Below are 22,063 nucleotides of genomic sequence, written 5' to 3'. Positions count from 1 at the left end.
GTGCGGAAAGCAGTTTTCTGATCACATTCAAGTACAATAATGCCATTCAGAAAGAATGTGCTGATGTTTCTGCAGATTACGGTTCAAAGAGCTCATCCCACCCAATTGAGTTTTGGCAAATCTCCATATTTTCCAGTCCTGCCCGTGACTTTGCATGTCCCTGTTGGGAATGGAAAATACCTGCTGTTTTCAGTGTGATCATGCCCCCACGAGCAGCAAAGAATGCAACTCATTAGCAAGTGTGGAAAGGATTACAAGGATACAATGAAAGATCGTTCCTGGAAAGGAGGAACATTTTCATACATATACAGATCTGGCTGACAGCGGTTTTGCTTCACACTCGCATGTTGCAAGGCTAATTTAAAAATCAGCTGGAGCTACACTAAAGCAGAAAGTATGGATTTCATCACCTCTTTTTTGTCCCCTCCTGCAGATGGAACCCAGCTGATTCTGTACTGGTCCGCCTCCTCCGATCCATGATCCCAGTCCATTCGGAAACTGTACCCCTTGATGTCCGAGAAGCGTAGGTTTGATGGTGCTGGAACAACCGCTGAGCGAGAAGAATGAGACCTTAAATGTACACATGTAGCAGAAAGGTAACAGAATCTGACAGAGTAGAAATGATGAGGAAAGGGAGGATATCTAAGCAAAGATGTGAGATACTGGCACTGATCACAAACAACATGCATTGATAACAGTGTCTTTAATGCAGTAAAATGTCCTGAGTCACTTCAGAACATAGAACATAGAAAAGGACAGGCACTTAGACACTCCATGTTGCGCCGACCTGTGAAACCACTGTCAAGCCCATCTACACTATTCTCTTATCATCCATGTGTTTATCCAATGACCATTTAAATGCTCTTAATATTGGCGAGTTCACTACTGTTGCAGGAAGGGCATTCCACGGCCTTACTACTCTCTGAGTAAAGAACCTACCTCTGACATCTGTCCTATATCTATCTCCCTCATTTGAAAACAATCTACCCTCGTTCTATAAATCACCACCGGAGGAAAAAGGTTCTCACTGTCCACCCTATCTGATCCTCTGATCATCTTGTATGCCTCAATTAAGTCACATCTGAACCTTCTTCCCTCTAATGAGAACAGCCTCAAGACCCTCTGCCTTCCCTCATTAGGTCTTCCCTCCATAACAGGCAACATCCTGATGAATCTCCTCTGCACCCTTACTAATGCTTCCATATTCTTCCTGTAATACAGTGGCCAGAATTGCACGCAACACTCCAAATGTGGCCGCACCAGAGTTTTGTGCAGCTGCAATTTGACCTCATGGCTCTGAAACTGAATCCATCTGCCAATAAAAGCTAACACACCGTCCGCCTTCTTAACAAACCTATCAATCCTGGTGGCAACTTTCAGGGATCTATGGACATGGACACCGAGATCTCTCTGCTCATCCACACTACCAAGAATCTTACCATTAGCCCAGTACACTTTCTTCCTGTTATTTCTTCCAAAATGAATCACCTCACACTTTTCTGCATTAAACTCAATTTGCCATCTCTCAGCCAGCTCTGCAGCTTATCTATGTCCCTCTGTAACTTGTAACATCCTTGCGCACTGTCCACAACTCCAGCGAGTTGAGTGCCATCTGCAGATTTACTGACCCATCTCCTATGCCCTCCTCCTCGCCATTTATAAAAATTACCAACAGCAGTGGCCCGAAAACAGTTCTTTGTGGTACACCACAAGTAACAAAATATTTCTCATGTACCCTCCTGGCTCTTCGTAGCTGTGTCTTTAGATCCTTCCTATCTAACTTGTAACTCTCGAGCACCCGAACTGAACCTTCACGTCTCATCTTTACATAAGTCTCCTTCTTCCTCTTGGCAAGTGATTCAACTACTTTAGTAACCCACGATTCCCTCGCTTGACCACTTCCTCCCTGCCTGACAGGCACATAAGAACATAAGAACATAAGAACTAGGAGCAGGCATAGGCCCCATGGCCCCTCAAGCCTTCCTCACCAGCATGTTTTAATATTTTATCATTTAATTAATAATCCTGTTTGCTCTGATTCCTACCAAAGTGGATAACCTCACATTTGTCAATATTGTTTTCCATCTGCCAAACCCTAGTCCATTCACTTAACCCATCCAAATCCCTCTGCAGACTTCCAGTATCCCCTGCACTTTCTGCTGTACCACTTATCTTAGTGTTGTCTGCAAACTTGGACATGTTGCCCTTTGTCCCCAACTCCAAATCATTGAAGCAAATTGTGAACAATTGCGGGCCCAGCACTGATCCCTGAAACCACTGGCTACTGATTGCCAACCAGAGAAGCACCCATTAATCCCCACTCTATGCTTTCTATTAATTAACCAATCCTCTATCCATGCTACTACTGTACCCTTAATGCCATGCATCTTTATCGTATGCTGCAAAGTTTTGTGTGGCACCTTGCCAAAGGTTTACTTGAAATCCAGACATACCACATCCATTGGCTCCCCATTATCTACCACTTTGGAAGGTCCTCAAAAAATTACTCTCAATTAGTAAGGCACGACCTTGCCCTTTATGAACCCATGCTGCGTCTGCCCAATGAGACAATTTCCATCCAGACGTCTCGCTATTTCTTCTTTGATGATAGACTCCAGCATCTTCCCGACTACCGAAGTTAAGCTAACTGGCCTATAATTACCCGCTCTCTGCCTATCTCCTTTTTTAAACACTGGTGTCACGTTTGCTAATTTCCAATCCGCCGGGACCATCCCAGAGTCTCGTGAATTTTGGTAAATTATCACTAGTGCATTTGTATTTTCCCTAGCCATCTCTTTTAGCACTCTGGGATGCATTCCATCTGGGCCAGGAGACCTATCTACCTTTAGCCCTTTGAGCTTGCCCACCACTATCTCCTTCGTGATAACAATCATCTCAAGGTCCTCACCTGTCATAGGTCCTCACCTGTCTATCAGTCACTGGCATGTTGTGTCTTCCACAGTGAAGAGAGACCCAAATAACCTGTTCAGTTCCTCAGCCATTTCCTCAACTCCCATTATTCAATCACCCTTCTCATCCTCTACACGGAAAATATTTACCTGAAAATCCCCTAGTTGCCACATTCCTGCACCTGTTCACTCTCACAATCTATCTTACTCTTATTTATAGCGTTTGTAGTAGCTTTCTGTTGCCCCCTAAAGATTTCCCAGTCCTCTAGTCTCCCACTAATCTTTGCCACTTTGGATACTTTTTCCTTCAGTTTGATACTCTCCCTTATTTCCTTAGATATCCATGGTCGATTTTCCCTCTTTCTACTGTCCTTCCTTTTTGTTGGTATCAACAGTGAAAAATTGCTTGGAAGGTTCTCCACTGTTCCTCAACTGATTCACCATAAAGTCTTTGCTCCCAGTCTATCTTTTCTCATCTCATTGTAATCTGCTTTGTTTGAGCACAAAACACTACTGTTTGATTTCACCTTCTCACCCTCCATCTGTATTTTAAATTCCACAATACTGTGATCACTCCTTGCGAGAGTATCCCGAACTATGAGATCATTAGTCAATCCTGTCTCATGATACAGGACCAGAACTAGGACTGCTTGTTCACTTGTAGGTTCTATCACATAATGTTCTAGGAAACTATCACGGATACATTCTGTAAACTCTTCCTCCAGGCTGCCTTGACCAACCTGGTTAAACCAATCAATATATAGATTAAAATCCCCCATGATAACGACTGCACCATTTCTACATGCATCAGTTATTTCTTTGTTTATTGACTTCCCCACCATTTTGTTACTCTTTTGTGGTCTGAGGACTACTCCTATCAGTGACATTTTACCTTACTATTCCAAATTTCCACCCAAATGGATTCATGGGTTGACCCTGTAATCCGCATTCAATTTTTTTCTACCAAAATGAATCACCTCGCACTTATCAGGGTTAGACTCCATCTGCCATTTTTCGGCCCAGCTCTGTATCCCATCAATGTCTCTTTGCAGCCTACAACAGCCCTGCGCCTCATCCATGGCTCCACCAATCTTTGTGTCATCAGCAAATTTACTGACCCAGCCTTCTGCCCCCTCCTCCAAGTCATTGATAAAAGTTACAAATGAAATTAAATGAAATGAAAATCGCTTATTGTCACATGTAGGCTTCAAATAAAGTTACTGTGAAAAGCCCCTAGTTGCCACAATCCGGCGCCTGTTCGTGGCGGCTGGTACAGCAAATAGAGAGGACCCAGTACAGAACCCTGTGTTACACCACTGGTAACTGGTCTCCAGTCTGAAAATTTTCCATCCATCACCACCCTCTGTCTTCTCAGTGCCGCAGTCCCAGTGCTAGCCACTGTGCCGCATGCCACCCCTTTCACCTTCAGCAAAACGGGATGGGGCAATATTTTTTCAAGTTCTCTAAAAACCAACATCACTAGTTTAACTGAAATGATTATCAATCTGCTGATGTCATCCAGTAAAGATACTTGAGACTGTTAAAATATGTTAGGTAAATACAAATTATGATTGTTATTTACCTTTGTATAGACAAGTTACGCCCAGGTAGTGGGGAAATGGGGTGAGGCCAATCATTTTTCTATGAGGAATAGATAAGGGGTTGGGGAAGCGGGTCCATAAATAAAAGAGGAGGCAAGTTGAAGGAGGCATAGATTAATCAGGGGTTGGGTTATCACTGCTGCCTCACAGCGCCAGAGAACTGGGTTCAATTCCTGCCTCGGTAGATTGTCTATGTGGCGCTTGTACATTCTCTCTGTGTCTTTCTGGGTTTCCTCTGGGTCAACCGATTTCCTCCCACAATCCAAAGATGTGCATATTAGGTGGATTGGTCATGCTAAATAGTCCCAGATGTGCTGGTTAGGGGGGGTTTCAGGGATTGGGCAGGGGAGTGGGCCTATTTCGGTTGCTCTTTCAGAGGGTCGGTGCAGACACACAAGGCCAAATTGCCACCTTCTACACTGTCGGAATTCTATGGTTTTATAGTTTTATCTGGCTGAAGGTGCTGTCTGGCCCAGGAATATTGGACACAAGCAGGCGAGCCAATGATGCCAATAGATACACTTTGCTACAGCAGAAGCAGAGAATCATGGGGAACATACTAATCCCACACCCCATCCTGAAGTACATTGTGATCCGCTGCACATCACAATATGCAGCATGTGCTTCCCATGTCACTTTGTCCTCTTTTCAATATTTGAAGATAATTGGTAAGGGGGTAGAAAAGACTAATGGAGATTTTTATACACTAAAGACTTACATGTATGCTCGGAGCCTAAGACGTCAATACTTTCCGTCTTGTCTGGGTAGATGGCAGTAAGGAAAACATCATATTTGGTGTCAGGATCCAGGTTATCAAAAACCTGGCTTGTCTCTTTGCCATTTATAACCATCTGGAAGAATAGGCACAAAGCGAAGGTCAAGATGCGTTCAGTGCATGAAACCAATTTGTTTTCTGCAAACTGATTCCCTTAATTAAATGGGGATGTTTGAATTTAATATAACTCAGGGGGCTGCAAGGACCTTAAAATCCTTTACCAACCCTTTGCTGCAGCCACCTTTCCCAGTGGCATTCCCTCATGGTCATGTGCAGTATTTCTGCAGAATATTAAATTGAAGGAATAAACTAATTTGGATGTTTTGTTCATTACACAAATGCTCTTCTTTGAGTGGGAACTGAGCCCAACATCTGAATACTAAAGAGCATAGGGTACGTGCGGAGAGCAGTTTTCTGATCACCTTCTAGTACAGTAATGCCATTCAGAAAGAATGTGCTGATGTTTCTGCAGGTTATGGTTCAAAGAGCTCATCCCACCCAATTGAGTTTTGGCCAATCTCCAAATTTTCCAGTCATGCCCGTGTCTTTGCCTGTCCCTGTTGGGAATGGAAAATACCTGCTGTTTTCAGTGTGATCATGCCGCCTCGGCCAACAGAGAATGCAACTCATTAGCAAGTGTGGAAAGGATTACAAGGATACAATGAAACATTGTTCCTGGAAAGGAGGAACATTTTCATACATATACAGATCTGGCTGACAGCGGTTTTGCTTCACACTCGCATGTTGCAAGGCAAATTTAAAAATCAGCTGGAGCTACACAGAAGCGGAAAGTATGGATTTCATCACCTCTTTTTTGTCCCCTCCTGCAGATGGAACCCAGCTGATTCTGTACTGGTCCACATCCTCTGCTCCATGATCCCAGTCCATCCGGAAACCTTTCCTCGTGATGTCCGAGAAGCGTAGGTTTGATGGTGGTGCGGCAACCGCTGTGTGAGAAGAATGAGACCTTAAATGTACACATGTAGCAGAAAGGTAACAGAATCTGACAGAAATGATGAGGAAAGGGAGGATATCTGAGCAAAGATTTGAGATGCTGGCACTGATCACAAACAACTTGCATTGATAACAGTGCCTTTAATGCAGTAAAATGTCCTGTGTCACTTCAGAACAAAGAACATAGAACAGTACAGGCACTTAGGCCCTCCATGTTGCGCCGACCTGTGAAACCACTGTCAAGCCCATCTACACTATTCTCTTATCATCCATGTGTTTATCCAATGACCATTTAAATGCTCTTAATATTGGTGAGTCCACTACAGTTGCAGGCAGGGCATTCCACGGCCTTACTACTCTCTGAGTAAAGAACCTACCTCTGCCATCTGTCCTGTATCTATCTCCCTCAATTGAAAGCAATATACCCTCGTTCCAGAAATCACCACCCGAGGAAAAAGGTTCTCACTGTCCACCATATCTAATCCTCTGATCATTTTGTATGCCTCAATTAAGTCACATCTGAACCTTCTTCCCTCTAATGAGAACAGCCTCTAGTCCCTCTGCCTTCCCTCATTAGGTCTTCCCTCCATAACAGGCAACATCCTGATGAATCTCCTCTGCACCCTTACTAATGCTTCCATATACTTCCTGTAATGCAGTGGCCAGAATTGCACGCAACACTCCAAATGTGGCCGCACCAGAGTTTTGTACAGCTGCAATTTGACCTCATGGCTCTGAAACTGAATCCATCTGCCAATAAAAGCTAACACACCGTCCGCCTTCTTAACAAACCTATCAACCTGGCTGGCAACTTTCAGGGATCTATGTACAGGGACAACGAGATCTCTCTGCTCATCCACACTACCAAGAATCTTACCATTAGCCCAGTACTCTGTCTTCCTGTTATTTCTTCCAAAATGAATCACCTCACACTTTTCTGCATTAATCTCTATTTGCCATCTCTCAGCCAGCTCTGCAGCTTATCTATGTCCCTCTGTAACTTGTAACATCCATCCGCACTGTCCACAACTCCAGCGAGTTGAGTGCCATCTGCAGATTTACTCACCCATCTCCTATGCCCTCCTCCTCGCCATTTATAAAAATGACAAACAGCAGTGGCCCCAAAACAGTTCTTTGTGGTACACCACTAGTAACAAAAGATTTCTCATGTCCCCTCCTGGCTCTTCGTAGCTGTCTCTTTAGATCCTTCCTATCTAACTTGTAACTCTCGAGCACCCGAACTGAACCTTCACGTCTCATCTTTACATAAGCCTCCTTCTTCCTCTTGGCAAGTGATTCAACTACTTTAGTAACCCACGATTCCCTCGCTTGACCACTTCCTCCCTGCCTGACAGGCACATAAGGAGATAAGAACTAGAAGCAGGCATAAGCCCCATGGCCCCTCAAGCCTGCTCCTCCAGCATGTTTTAATATTTTATCATTTAATTAATAATCCTGTTTGTTCTGATTCCTACCAAAGTGGATAACCTCACATTTGTCAACATTGTATTCCATCTGCCAGAACCTAGTCCATTCACTTAACCCATCCAAATCCCTCTGCAGACTTCCAGAATGCCCTGCACTTATTGCTGTACCACTCATCTTAGTGTTGTCTGCAAACTTGGACATGTTGCCCTTCGTCCCCAACTCCAAATCATTGAAGCAAATTGTGAACAATTGCGGGCCCAGCACTGATCCCTGAAACCACTGGCTACTGATTGCCAACCAGAGAAGCACCCATTAATCCCCACTCTATGCTTTCTATTAATTAACCAATCCTCTATCCATGCTACTACTGTACCCTTAATGCCATGCATCTTTATCGTATGCTGCAAAGTTTTGTGTGGCACCTTGCCAAAGGTTTACTTGAAATCCAGACATACCACATCCATTGGCTCCCCATTATCTACCACTTTGGAAGGTCCTCAAAAAATTGCACTCAATTAGTAAGGCACGACCTTGCACTTTATGAACCCATGCTGCGTCTGCCCAATGAGAATTTCCATCCAGACGTCTCGCTATTTCTTCTTTGATGATAGACTCCAGCATCTTCCCGACTAACGAAGTTAAGCTAACTGGCCTATAATTACCCGCTCTCTGCCTATCTACTTTTTTAAACAGTGGTGTCACGTTTGCTAATTTCCAGTCCGCCGGGACCATCCCAGAGTCTCGTGAATTTTGGTAAATTATCACTAGTGCATTTGTATTTTCCCTAGCCATCTCTTTTAGCACTCTGGGATGCATTCCATCTGGGCCAGGAGACCTGTCTACCTTTAGCCCTATGAGCTTGCCCACCACTATCTCCTTCGTGATAACAATCATCTCAAGGTCCTCACCTGTCATAGCCTCATTTCTATCAGTCACTGGCATGTTGTGTCTTCCACTGTGAAGACAGACCCATATAACCTGTTCAGTTCCTCAGCCATTTCCTCAACTCCCATTATTAAATCACCCTTCTCATCCTCTACAGGAAAAATATTTACCTAAAAAGCCCCTAGTTGCCACATTCCTGCACCTGTTCACTCTCACAATCTATCTTACTCTTATTTATAGCTTTTGTACTAGCTTTCTGTTGCCCCCTAAAGGTTTCCCAGTTCTCTAGTCTCCCACTAATCTTTGCCACTTTGGATGCTTTTTCCTTCAGTTTGATACTCTCCCTTATTTCCTTTATATCCATGGTCGATTTTCCCTCTTTCTACTGTCCTTCCTTTTTGTTGGTATCAACAGTGAAAAATTGCTTGGAAGGTTCTCCACTGTTCCTCAACTGATTCACCATAAAGTCTTTGCTCCCAGTCTATCTTTTCTCATCTCATTGTAATCTGCTTTGTTTGAGCACAAAACACTACTGTTTGATTTCACCTTCTCACCCTCCATCTGTATTTTAAATTCCACCATACTGTGATCACTCCTTGCGAGAGTATCCCGAACTATGAGATCATTAGTCAATCCTGTCTCATGATACAGGACCAGAACTAGGACTGCTTGTTCACTTGTAGATTCTATTACATAATGTTCTAGGAAACTATCACGGATACATTCTGTAAACTCTTCCTCCAGGCTGCCTTGACCAACCTGGTTAAACCAATCAATATATAGATTAAAATCCCCCATGATAACGACTGCACCATTTCTACATGCATCAGTTATTTCTTTGTTTATTGACTGCCCCACCATTTTGTTACTCTTTTGTGGTCTGTAGACTACTCCTATCAGTGACTTTTTACCTTACTATTCCAAATTTCCACCCAAATGGATTGATGGGTTGATCCTGTAATCCGCATTCAATTTTTTCTACCAAAATGAATCACCTCGCACTTATCAGGGTTAAACTCCATCTGCCATTTTTCGGCCCAGCTCTGTATCTTATCAACGTCTCTTTGCAGCCTACAACAGCCCTGCACCTCATCCATGGCTCCACCAATCTTTGTGTCATCAGCAAATTTACTGACGCAGCATTCTGTCCCCTCCTCCAAGTCAATGATAAAAGTCACAAAAGAAATTAAATGAAATGAAAATCGCTTATTGTCACATGTAGGCTTCAAATAAAGTTACTGTGAAAAGCCCCTAGTTGCCACAATCCGGTGCCTGTTCGGGGCGGCTAGTACAGCAAGTAGAGAGGACCCAGTACAGAACCCTGTGTTACACAGCTGGTAACTGGTCTCCAGTCTGAAAATTTTGCATCCATCACCACCCTCTGTCTTCTCAGTGCCGCAGTCCCAGTGCTAGCCACTGTGCCGCATGCCAGCCCTTTCACCATCAGCAAAACGGGATGGGGCAATATTTTTTCAAGTTCTCTAAAAACCAACATCACTAGTTTAACTGAAATGATTATCAATCTGCTGATGTCATCCAGTAAAGATACTTGAGACTGTTAAAATATGTTAGGTAAATACAAATATGATTGTTATTTACCTTTGTATAGACAAGTTACGCCCAGGTAGTGGGGAAATGGGTTGAGGCCAATCATTTTTCTATGAGGAATAGATAAGGGGTTGGGGAAGCGGGTCCATAAATAAAAGAGGAGGCAAGTTGAAGGAGGCATAGATTTATCAGGGGTTGGGTTATCACTGCTGCTTCACAGCGCCAGAGAATTGGGTTCAATTCCTGCCTCGGTAGATTGTCTGTGTGGCGCTTGTACGTTCTCTCTGTGTCATTCTGGGTTTCCTCTGTGTCAACCGATTTCCTCCCACAATCCAAAGATGTGCACATTAGGTGGATTGGTCAAGCTAAATATTCCCAGATGTGCTGGTTAGGGGGGGTTTCAGGGATTGGGCAGGGGAGTGGGCCTATTTCGGTTGCTCTTTCAGAGGGTCGGTGCAGACACACAAGGCCAAATAGCCACCTTCTACACTGTCGGAATTCTGTGGTTTGGTAGTTTTATCTGGCCTGAAGGTGCTGTATGGCCCAGGAATATGGGACACAAGCAGGCTAGCCAATGATGCCAATAGATACACTTTGCTACAGCAGAAGCAGAGAATCATGGGGAACATACTAATCCCACACCCCACCCTGAAGGACATTGTGATCCGCTGCACATCACAATATGCAGCATGTGCTTCCCATGTCACTTTGTTCTCTTTTCAATATTTGAAGATAATTGGTAAGGGGGTAGAAAAGACTAATGGAGATTTTTATACACTAAAGACTTACATGTACGCTCGGAGCCTAAGACGTCAATACTTTCCGTCTTGTCTGGGTAGATGGCAGTAAGGAAAACATCATATTTGGTGTCAGGATCCAGGTTATCTAATACCTGGCTTGTCTCTTTGCCATTTATAATCATCTGGAAGAATAGGCACAAAGCGAAGGTCAAGATGCGTTCAGTGCATGAAACCAATTTGTTTTCTGCAAACTGATTCCCTTAATTAAATGGGGATGTTTGAATTTAATATAACTCAGGGGGCTGCAAGGACCTTAAAATCCTTTACCAACCCTTTGCTGCAGCCACCTTTCCCAGTGGCATTCCCTCATGGTCATGTGCAGTATTTCTGCAGAATATTAAATTGAAGGAATAAACTAATTTGGACTGTTTTGTTCATTACACAAATGCTCTTCTTTGAGTGGGAACTGAGCCCAACATCTGAATACTAAAGAGCATATGGTCCGTGCGGAAAGCAGTTTTCTGATCACCTTCTAGTACAGTAATGCCATTCAGAAAGAATGTGCTGATGTTTCTGCAGGTTACGGTTTAAAGAGCTCATCCCACCCAATTGAGTCTTGCCAATCTCCAAATTTTCCAGTCATGCCCGTGTCTTTGCCTGTCCCTGTTGGGAATGGAAAATACCTGCTGTTTTCAGTGTGATCATGCCGCCTCGGCCAACAGAGAATGCAACTCATTAGCAAGTGTGGAAAGGATTACAAGGATACAATGAAACATTGTTCCTGGAAAGGAGGAACATTTTCATACATATACAGATCTGGCTGACAGCGGTTTTGCTTCACACTCGCATGTTGCAAGGCAAATTTAAAAATCAGCTGGAGCAACACAGAAGCGGAAAGTATGGATTTCATCACCTCTTTTTTGTCCCCTCCTGCAGATGGAACCCAGCTGATTCTGTACTGGTCCACATCCTCTGCTCCATGATCCCAGTCCATCCGAAAACCTTTCCTCGTGATGTCCGAGAAGCGTAGGTTTGATGGTGGTGCGACAACCGCTGTGTGAGAAGAATGAGACCTTAAATGTACACATGTAGCAGAAAGGTAACAGAATCTGACAGAAATGATGAGGAAAGGGAGGATATCTGAGCAAAGATTTGAGATACTGGCACTGATCACAAACAACTTGCATTGATAACAGTGCCTTTAATGCAGTAAAATGTCCTGACTCACTTCAGAACAAAGAACATAGAACAGTACAGGCACTTAGGCACTCCATGTTGCGCCGACCTGTGAAACCACTGTCAAACCCATCTACACTATTCTCTTATCATCCATGTGTTTATCCAATGACCATTTAAATGCTCTTAATATTGGCGAGTCCACTACTGTTGCAGGCAGGGCATTCCACGGCCGTACTACTCTCTGAGTAAAGAACCTACCTCTGCCATCTGTCCTGTATCTATCTCCCACAATTGAAAGCAATCTACCCTCGTTCTAGAAATCACCACCCGAGGAAAAAGGTTCTCACTGTCCACCATATCTAATCCTCTGATCATTTTGTATGCCTCAATTAAGTCACGTCTGAACCTTCTTCCCTCTAATGAGAACAGCCTCTAGTCCCTCTGCCTTCCCTCATTAGGTCTTCCCTCCATAACAGGCAACATCCTGATGAATCTCCTCTGCACCCTTACTAATGCTTCCATATACTTCCTGTAATGCAGTGACCAGAATTGCACGCAACACTCGAAATGTGGCCGCACCAGAGTTTTGTACAGCTGCAATTTGACCTCATGGCTCTGAAACTGAATCCATCTGCCAATAAAAGCTAACACACCGTCCGCCTTCTTAACAAACCTATCAACCTGGGTGGCAACTTTCAGGGATCTATGTACAGGGACAACGAGATCTCTCTGCTCATCCACACTACCAAGAATCTTACCATTAGCCCAGTACTCTGTCTTCCTGTTATTTCTTCCAAAATGAATCACCTCACACTTTTCTGCATTAATCTCTATTTGCCATCTCCCAGCCAGCTCTGCAGCTTATCTATGTCCCTCTGTAACTTGTAACATCCTTCCGCACTGTCCACAACTCCAGCGAGTTGAGTGCCATCTGCAGATTTACTCACCCATCTCCTATGCCCTCCTCCTCGCCATTTATAAAAATGACAAACAGCAGTGGCCCCAAAACAGTTCTTTGTGGTACACCACTAGTAACAAAGGATTTCTCATGTCCCCTCCTGGCTCTTCGTAGCTGTCTCTTTAGATCCTTCCTATCTAACTTGTAACTCTCGAGCACCCGAACTGAACCTTCACGTCTCATCTTTACATAAGCCTCCTTCTTCCTCTTGGCAAGTGATTCAACTACTTTAGTAACCCACGATTCCCTCGCTTGACCACTTCCTCCCTCCCTGACAGGCACATAAGGAGATAAGAACTAGAAGCAGGCATAAGCCCCATGGCCCCTCAAGCCTGCTCCACCAGCATGTTTTAATATTTTATCATTTAATTAATAATCCTGTTTGTTCTGATTCCTACCAAAGTGGATAACCTCACATTTGTCAACATTGTATTCCATCTGCCAGAACCTAGTCCATTCACTTAACCCATCCAAATCCCTCTGCAGACTTCCAGAATGCCCTGCACTTATTGCTGTACCACTCATCTTAGTGTTGTCTGCAAACTTGGACATGTTGCCCTTCGTCCCCAACTCCAAATCATTGAAGCAAATTGTGAACAATTGCGGGCCCAGCACTGATCCCTGAAACCACTGGCTACTGATTGCCAACCAGAGAAGCACCCATTAATCCCTACTCTATGATTTCTATTAATTAACCAATCCTCTATCCATGCTACTACTGTACCCTTAATGCCATGCATCTTTATCGTATGCTGCAAAGTTTTGTGTGGCACCTTGCCAAAGGTTTACTTGAAATCCAGACATACCACATCCATTGGCTCCCCATTATCTACCACTTTGGAAGGTCCTCAAAAAATTGCACTCAATTAGTAAGGCACGACCTTGCCCTTTATGAACCCATGCTGCGTCTGCCCAATGAGAATTTCCATCCAGACGTCTCGCTATTTCTTCTTTGATGATAGACTCCAGCATCTTCCCGACTAACGAAGTTAAGCTAACTGGCCTATAATTACCCGCTCTCTGCCTATCTACTTTTTTAAACAGTGGTGTCACGTTTGCTAATTTCCAGTCCGCCGGGACCATCCCAGAGACTCGTGAATTTTGGTAAATTATCACTAGTGCATTTGTATTTTCCCTAGCCATCTCTTTTAGCACTCTGGGATGCATTCCATCTGGGCCAGGAGACCTGTCTACCTTTAGCCCTATGAGCTTGCCCACCACTATCTCCTTCGTGATAACAATCATCTCAAGGTCCTCACCTGTCATAGCCTCATTTCTATCAGTCACTGGCATGTTGTGTCTTCCACTGTGAAGACAGACCCATATAACCTGTTCAGTTCCTCAGCCATTTCCTCAACTCCCATTATTAAATCACCCTTCTCGTCCTCTACAGGAAAAATATTTACCTAAAAAGCCCCTACTTGCCACATTCCTGCACCTGTTCACTCTCACAATCTATCTTACTCTTATTTATAGCTTTTGTAGTAGCTTTCTGTTGCCCCCTAAAGGTTTCCCAGTCCTCTAGTCTCCCACTAATCTTTGCCACTTTGGATGCTTTTTCCTTCAGTTTGATACTCTCCCTTATTTCCTTTGATATCCATGGTCGATTTTCCCTCTTTCTACTGTCCTTCCTTTTTGTTGGTATCAACAGTGAAAAATTGCTTGGAAGGTTCTCCACTGTTCCTCAACTGATTCACCATAAAGTCTTTGCTCCCAGTCTATCTTTTCTCATCTCATTGTAATCTGCTTTGTTTGAGCACAAAACACTGCTGTTTGATTTCACCTTCTCACCCTCCATCTGTATTTTAAATTCCACCATACTGTGATCACTCCTTGCGAGAGTATCCCGAACTATGAGATCATTAGTCAATCCTGTCTCATGATACAGGACCAGAACTAGGACTGCTTGTTCACTTGTAGATTCTATTACATAATTTTCTAGGAAACTATCACGGATACATTCTGTAAACTCTTCCTCCAGGCTGCCTTGACCAACCTGGTTAAACCAATCAATATATAGATTAAAATCCCCCATGATAACGACTGCACCATTTCAACATGCATCAGTTATTTCTTTGTTTATTGACTGCCCCACCATTTTGTTACTCTTTTGTGGTCTGTAGACTACTCCTATCAGTGACTTTTTACCTTACTATTCAAAATTTCCACCCAAATGGATTGATGGGTTGACCCTGTAATCCGCATTCAATTTTTTCTACCAAAATGAATCACCTCGCACTTATCAGGGTTAAACTCCATCTGCCATTTTTCGGCCCAGCTCTGTATCTTATCAATGTCTCTTTGCAGCCTACAACAGCCCTGCACCTCATCCATGGCTCCACCAATCTTTGTGTCATCAGCAAATTTTCTGACCCAGCATTCTGTCCCCTCCTCCAAGTCATTGATAAAAGTCACAAAAGAAATTAAATGAAATGAAAATCGCTTATTGTCACATGTAGGCTTCAAATAAAGTTACTGTGAAAAGCCCCTAGTTGCCACAATCCGGTGCCTGTTCGGGGCGGCTAGTACAGCAAGTAGAGAGGACCCAGTACAGAACCCTGTGTTACACAGCTGGTAACTGGTCTCCAGTCTGAAAATTTTCCATCCATCACCACCCTCTGTCTTCTCAGTGCCGCAGTCCCAGTGCTAACCACTGTGCCGCATGCCACCCCTTTCACCATCAGCAAAACGGGATGGGGCAATATTTTTTCAAGTTCTCTAAAAACCAACATCACTAGTTTAACTGAAATGATTATCAATCTGCTGATATCATCCAGTAAAGATACTTGAGACTGTTAAAATATGTTAGGTAAATACAAATATGATTGTTATTTACCTTTGTATAGACAAGTTACGCCCAGGTAGTGGGGAAATGGGGTGAGGCCAATCATTTTTCTATGAGGAATAGATAAGGGGTTGGGGAAGCGGGTCCATAAATAAAAGAGGAGGCAAGGTGAAGGAGGCATAGATTTATCAGGGGTTGGGTTATCACTGCTGCTTCACAGCGCCAGAGAATTGGGTTCAATTCCTGCCTCGGTAGATTGTCTGTGTGGCGGTTGTACGTTCTCTCTGTGTCATTCTGGGTTTCCTCTGTGTCAACCGATTTCCTCCCACAATCCAAAGATGTGCACATTAGGTGGATTGGTCAAGCTAAATATTCCCAGATGTGCTGGTTAGGGGGGGTTTCAGGGATTGGGCAGGGGAGTGGGCCTATTTTGGTTGCTCTTTCAGAGGGTCGGTGCAGACACACAAGGGCCAAATAGCCACCTTCTACACTGTCGGAATTCTGTGGTTTGGTAGTTTTATCTGGCTGAAGGTGCTGTATGGCCCAGGAATATTGGACACAAGCAGGCTAGCCAATGATGCCAATAGATACACTTTGCTACAGCAGAAGCAGAGAATCATGGGGAACATACTAATCCCACACCCCACCCTGAAGGACATTGTGATCCGCTGCACATCACAATATGCAGCATGTGCTTCCCATGTCACTTTGTTCTCTTTTCAATATTTGAAGATAATTGGTAAGGGGGTAGAAAAGACTAATGGAGATTTTTATACACTAAAGACTTACATGTACGCTCGGAGCCTAAGACGTCAATACTTTCCGTCTTGTCTGGGTAGATGGCAGTAAGGAAAACATCATATTTGGTGTCAGGATCCAGGTTATCTAATACCTGGCTTGTCTCTTTGCCATTTATAATCATCTGGAAGAATAGGCACAAAGCGAAGGTCAAGATGCGTTCAGTGCATGAAACCAATTTGTTTTCTGCAAACTGATTCCCTTAATTAAATGGGGATGTTTGAATTTAATATAACTCAGGGGGCTGCAAGGACCTTAAAATCCTTTACCAACCCTTGGCTGCAGCCACCTTTCCCAGTGGCATTCCCTCATGGTCATGTGCAGTATTTCTGCAGAATATTAAATTGAAGGAATAAACTAATTTGGATATTTTGTTCATTACACAAATGCTCTTCTTTGAGTGGGCAACTGCGCCTAACATCTGAATACTAAAGAGCATAGGGTACGTGCGGAGAGCAGTTTTCTGATCACCTTCTAGTACAGTAATGCCATTCAGAAAGAATGTGCTCATGTTTCTGCAGGTTACGGTTCAAAGAGCTCATCCCACCCAATTGAGTCTTGGCCAATCTCCACATTTTCCAGTCCTGCCCGTGACTTTGCATGTCCCTGTTGGGAATGGAAAATACCTGCTGTTTTCAGTGTGATCATGCCCCCACGGCCAACAGAGAATGCAACTCATTAGCAAGTGTGGAAAGGATTACAAGGATACAATGAAACATTGTTCCTGGAAAGGAGGAACATTTTCATACATATACAGATCTGTCTGACAGCGGTTTTGCTTCACACTCGCATGTTGCAAGGCAAATTTAAAAATCAGCTGGAGCTACACAGAAGCGGAGAGTATTCATTTCATCACCTCTTTTTTGTCCCCTCCTGCAGATGGAACCCAGCTGATTCTGTACTGGTCCACATCCTCTGCTCCATGATCCCAGTCCATCCGGAAACCTTTCCTCCTGATGTCCGAGAAGCGTAGGTTTGATGGTGGTGCGACAACCGCTGTGTGAGAAGAATGAGACCTTAAATGTACACATGTAGCAGAAAGGAAACAGAATCTGACAGAAATGATGAGGAAAGGGAGGATATCTGAGCAAAGATTTGAGATGCTGGCACTGATCACAAACAACTTGCATTGATAACAGTGCCTTTAATGCAGTAAAATGTCCTGAGTCACTTCAGAACAGAGAACATAGAACAGTACAGGCACTTAGGCACTCCATGTTGCGCCGCCCTGTTAAACCACTGTCAAGCCCATCTACACTATTCTCTTATCATCCATGTGTTTATCCAATGACCATTTAAATGCTCTTAATATTGGCGAGTCCACTACTGTTGCAGGCAGGGCATTCCACGGCCTTACTACTCTCTGAGTAAAGAACCTACCTCTGCCATCTGTTCTGTATCTATCTCCCACAATTGAAAGCAATCTACCCTCGTTCTAGAAATCACCACCCGAGGAAAAAGGTTCTCACTGTCCACCTTATCTAATCCTCTGATCATTTTGTATGCCTCAATTAAGTCACATCTGAACCTTCTTCCCTCTAATGAGAACAGCCTCAAGTCCCTCTGCCTTCCCTCATTAGGTCTTCCCTCCATAACAGGCAACATCCTGATGAATCTCCTCTGCACCCTTACCAATGCTTCCATATTCTTCCTGTAATGCAGTGGCCAGAATTGCACGCAACACTCCAAATGTGGCCACACCAGAGTTTTGTACAGCTGCAATTTGACCTCATGGCTCTGAAACTCAATCCATCTGCCAATAAAAGCTAACACACCGTCCGCCTTCTTAACAAACCTATCAACCTGGGTGGCAACTTTCAGGGATCTATGGACATGGACACCGAGATCTCTCTGCTCATCCACACTACCAAGAATCTTACCATTAGCTCAGTACTCTGTCTTCCTGTTATTCCTTCCAAAATGAATCACCTCACACTTTTCTGCGTTAAACTCCATTTGCCATCTCTCAGCCAGCTCTGCAGCTTATCTATGTCCCTCTGTAACTTGCAACATCCTTCCGCACTGTCCACAACTCCAGCGAGTTGAGTGCCATCTGCAGATTTACTCACCCATCTTCTACGCCCTCCTCCAGGCCATTTATAAAAATGACAAACAGCAGTGGCCCCAAAACAGTTCTTTGTGGTACACCACTAGTAACAAAAGATTTCTCATGTCCCCTCCTGGCTCTTCGTAGCTGTCTCTTTAGATCCTTCCTATCTATTTGTAACTCTCGAGCGCCCTAACTGAACCTTCACGTCTTATCTTCACCTAAGCCTCCTTCTTCCTCTTGACAAGTGATTCAACTACATCAGTAAACCACAATTCCCTCGCTTGACCACTTCCTCCCTGCCTGACAGGCACAAAAGGACATAAGAGCTAGAAGCAGGCATAGGCCCCATGGCCCCTCAAGCCTGCTCCACCAGCATGTTTTAATATTTTATCATTTAATTAATAATCCTGGTTGCTCTGATTCCTACCAACGTGGATAACCTCTCATTTGTCAACATTGTATTCCATCTGCCAGAACCTAGTCCATTCACTTAACCCATCCAAATCCCTCTGCAGACTTCCAGTATGCCCTGCACTTATTGCTGTACCACTCATCTTAGTGTTGTCTGCAAACGTGGACATGTTGCCCTTCGTCCCCAACTCCAAATCATTGAAGCAAATTGTGAACAATTGCGGGCCCAGCACTGATCCCTGAAACCACTGGCTACTGATTGCCAACCAGAGAAGCACCCATTAATCCCCACTCTACGCGTTCTATTAATTAACCAATCCTCTATCCATGCTACTACTGTACCCTTAATGCCATGCATCTTTATCGTATGCTGCAAAGTTTTGTGTGGCACCTTGCCAAAGGTTTACTTGAAATCCAGACATACCACATCCATTGGCTCCCCATTATCTACCACATTGGAAGGTCCTCAAAAAATTACACTCAATTAGTAAGGCACGACCTTGCCCTTTATGAACCCATGCTGCGTCTGCCCAATGAGACAATTTCCATCCAGACGTCTCGCTATTTCTTCTTTGATGATAGACTCCAGCATCTTCCCGACTACCGAAGTTAAGCTAACTGGCCTATAATTACCCGCTCTCTGCCTATGTCCTTTTTTAAACAGTGGTGTCACATTTGCTAATTTCCAATCCGCCGGGACCATCCCAGAGTCTCGTGAATTTTGGTAAATTATCACTAGTGCATTTGTATTTTCCCAAGCCATCTCTTTTAGCACTCTGGGATGCATTCCATCTGGGCCAGGAGACCTATCTACCTTTAGCCCTATGAGCTTGCCCACCACTATCTCCTTCGTGATAACAATCATCTCAAGGTCCTCACCTGTCATAGCCTCATTTCTATCAGTCACTGGCATGTTGTGTCTTCCACTGTGAAGACAGACCCAAATAACCTGTTCAGTTCCTCAGCCATTTCCTCAACTCCCATTATTAAATCACCCTTCTCGTCCTCTGCAGGAAAAATATTTACCTGAAAAGCCCCTAGTGGCCACATTCCTTCACCTGTTCACTCTCACAATCTATCTTACTCTTATTTATAGCTTTTGTAGTAGCTTTCTGTTGCCTCCTAAAGATTTCCCAGTCCTCTAGTCTCCCACTAATCTTTGCCACTTTGGATGCTTTTTCCTTCAGTTTGATACTCTCCCTTATTTCCTTAGATATCCATGGTCGATTTTCCCTCTTTCTACTGTCCTTCCTTTTTGTTGGTATCAACAGTGAAAAATCGCTTGGAAGGTTCTCCACTGTTCCTCAACTGATTCACCATAAAGTCTTTGCTCCCAGTCTATCTTTTCTCTTCTCATTGTAAGCTGCTTGTTTGAGCACAAAACACTACTGTTTGATTTTACCTTCTCACCCTCCATCTGTATTTTAAATTCAACCATACTGTGATCACTCCTTGCGAGAGTATCCCGAACTATGAGATCATTAGTCAATCCTGTCTCATGATACAGGACCAGAACTAGGACTGCTTGTTCACTTGTAGATTCTATTACATATTGTTCTAGGAAACTATCACGGATACATTCTGTAAACTCTTCCTCCAGGCTGCCTTGACCAACCTGGTTAAACCAATCAATATATAGATTAAAATCCCCCATGATAACGACTGCACCATTTCTACATGCATCAGTTATTTCTTTGTTTATTGACTGCCCCACCATTTTGTTATTCTTTAGCGGTCTGTAGACTACTCCTATCAGTGACTTTTTACCTTACTATTCCAAATTTCCACCCAAATGGATTGATGGGTTGACCCTGTAATCCGCATTCAATTTTTTCTACCAAAATGAATCACCTCGCACTTATCAGGGTTAAACTCCATCTGCCATTTTTCGGCCCAGCTCTGTATCCTATCAATGTCTCTTTGCAGCCGACAACAGGCCTGCACCTCATCCATGACTCCACCAATCTTTGTGTCATCAGCAAATTTACTGACCCAGCCTTCTGCCCCCTCCTCCAAGTCATTGATAAAAGTCACAAATGAAATTAAATGAAATGAAAATCGCTTATTGTCACATGTAGGCTTCAAATAAAGTTACTGTGAAAAGCCCCTAGTCGCCACAATCCGGCGCCTGTTCGGGGCGGCTGGTACAGCAAATAGAGAGGACCCAGTACAGAACCCAGTGTTGCACCGCTGGTAACTGGTCTCCAGTCTGAAAATTTTCCATCCATCACCACCCTCTGTCTTCTCAGTGCCGCAGTCCCAGTGCTAGCCACTGTGCCGCATGCCACCCCTTTCATCTTCAGCAAAACGGGATGGGCCAATATTTTTTCAAGTTCTCTAAAAACCAACACCACTAGTTTAACTGAAATGATTATCAATCTGCTGATGTCATCCAGTAAAGATACTTCAGACTGTTAAAATATGTCAGGTAAATACAAATATGATTGTTATTTACCTTTGTATAGATAAGTTACGCCCAGGTAGTGGGGAAATGGGGTGAGGCCAATCATTTTTCTATGAGGAATAGATAAGGGGTTGGGGAAGCGGGTCCATAAATAAAAGAGGAGGCAAGTTGAAGGAGGCATAAATTAATCAGGGGTTGGGTTATCACTGCTGCTTCACAGCGCCAGAGAACTGGTTTCAATTCCTGCCTCGGTAGATTGTCTGTGTGGCGCTTGTACATTCTCTCTGTGTCTTTCTGGGTTTCCTCTGGGTCAATCGATTTCCTCCCACAATCCAAGGATGTGCACATTAGGTGGATTGTTAAAGCTAAATATTCCGAGATGTGCCGGTTACGGGGTTTTCAGGGATTGGGCAGGGGAGTGGGCCAAGTTCGGTTGCTCTTTCAGAGGGTCGGTGCAGACACACAAGGCCAAATAGCCACCTTCTACACTGTCGGAATTCTATGGTTTTATAGATTTATCTGGCTGAAGGTGCTGTATGGCCCAGGAATATTGGACACAAGCAGGCTAGCCAATGAAGCCAATAGATACACTTTGCTACAGCAGAAGCAGAGAATCATGGGGAACATACTAATCCCAC

The 22,063-nt window shown here is 43.9% G+C and overlaps 1 protein-coding gene across 1 annotated transcript in view; it reads right to left on the bottom strand.

The window, feature by feature from the left end:
- The window catches only part of LOC119963598 (tenascin-X-like), a 621,159-nt gene that overhangs the window by 408,980 nt on the left and 190,116 nt on the right, over positions 1-22,063 (bottom strand). The window contains exons 33-39 of the mRNA XM_038792929.1: positions 17,417-17,556; positions 16,552-16,684; positions 11,754-11,893; positions 10,890-11,022; positions 6,093-6,232; positions 5,229-5,361; positions 411-550 (exon numbers count right to left, since the gene is read on the bottom strand). Coding sequence (XP_038648857.1) covers positions 411-550; positions 5,229-5,361; positions 6,093-6,232; positions 10,890-11,022; positions 11,754-11,893; positions 16,552-16,684; positions 17,417-17,556 — 959 coding nt within the window. The remainder of the gene's footprint in view (positions 1-410; positions 551-5,228; positions 5,362-6,092; positions 6,233-10,889; positions 11,023-11,753; positions 11,894-16,551; positions 16,685-17,416; positions 17,557-22,063) is intronic.

Source organism: Scyliorhinus canicula, chromosome 3, assembly GCF_902713615.1.
Source record: "Scyliorhinus canicula chromosome 3, sScyCan1.1, whole genome shotgun sequence".
Classification (NCBI taxonomy): Eukaryota; Metazoa; Chordata; class Chondrichthyes; order Carcharhiniformes; family Scyliorhinidae; genus Scyliorhinus; species Scyliorhinus canicula.
This window is presented reverse-complemented; position numbering and strand designations above follow the sequence as displayed.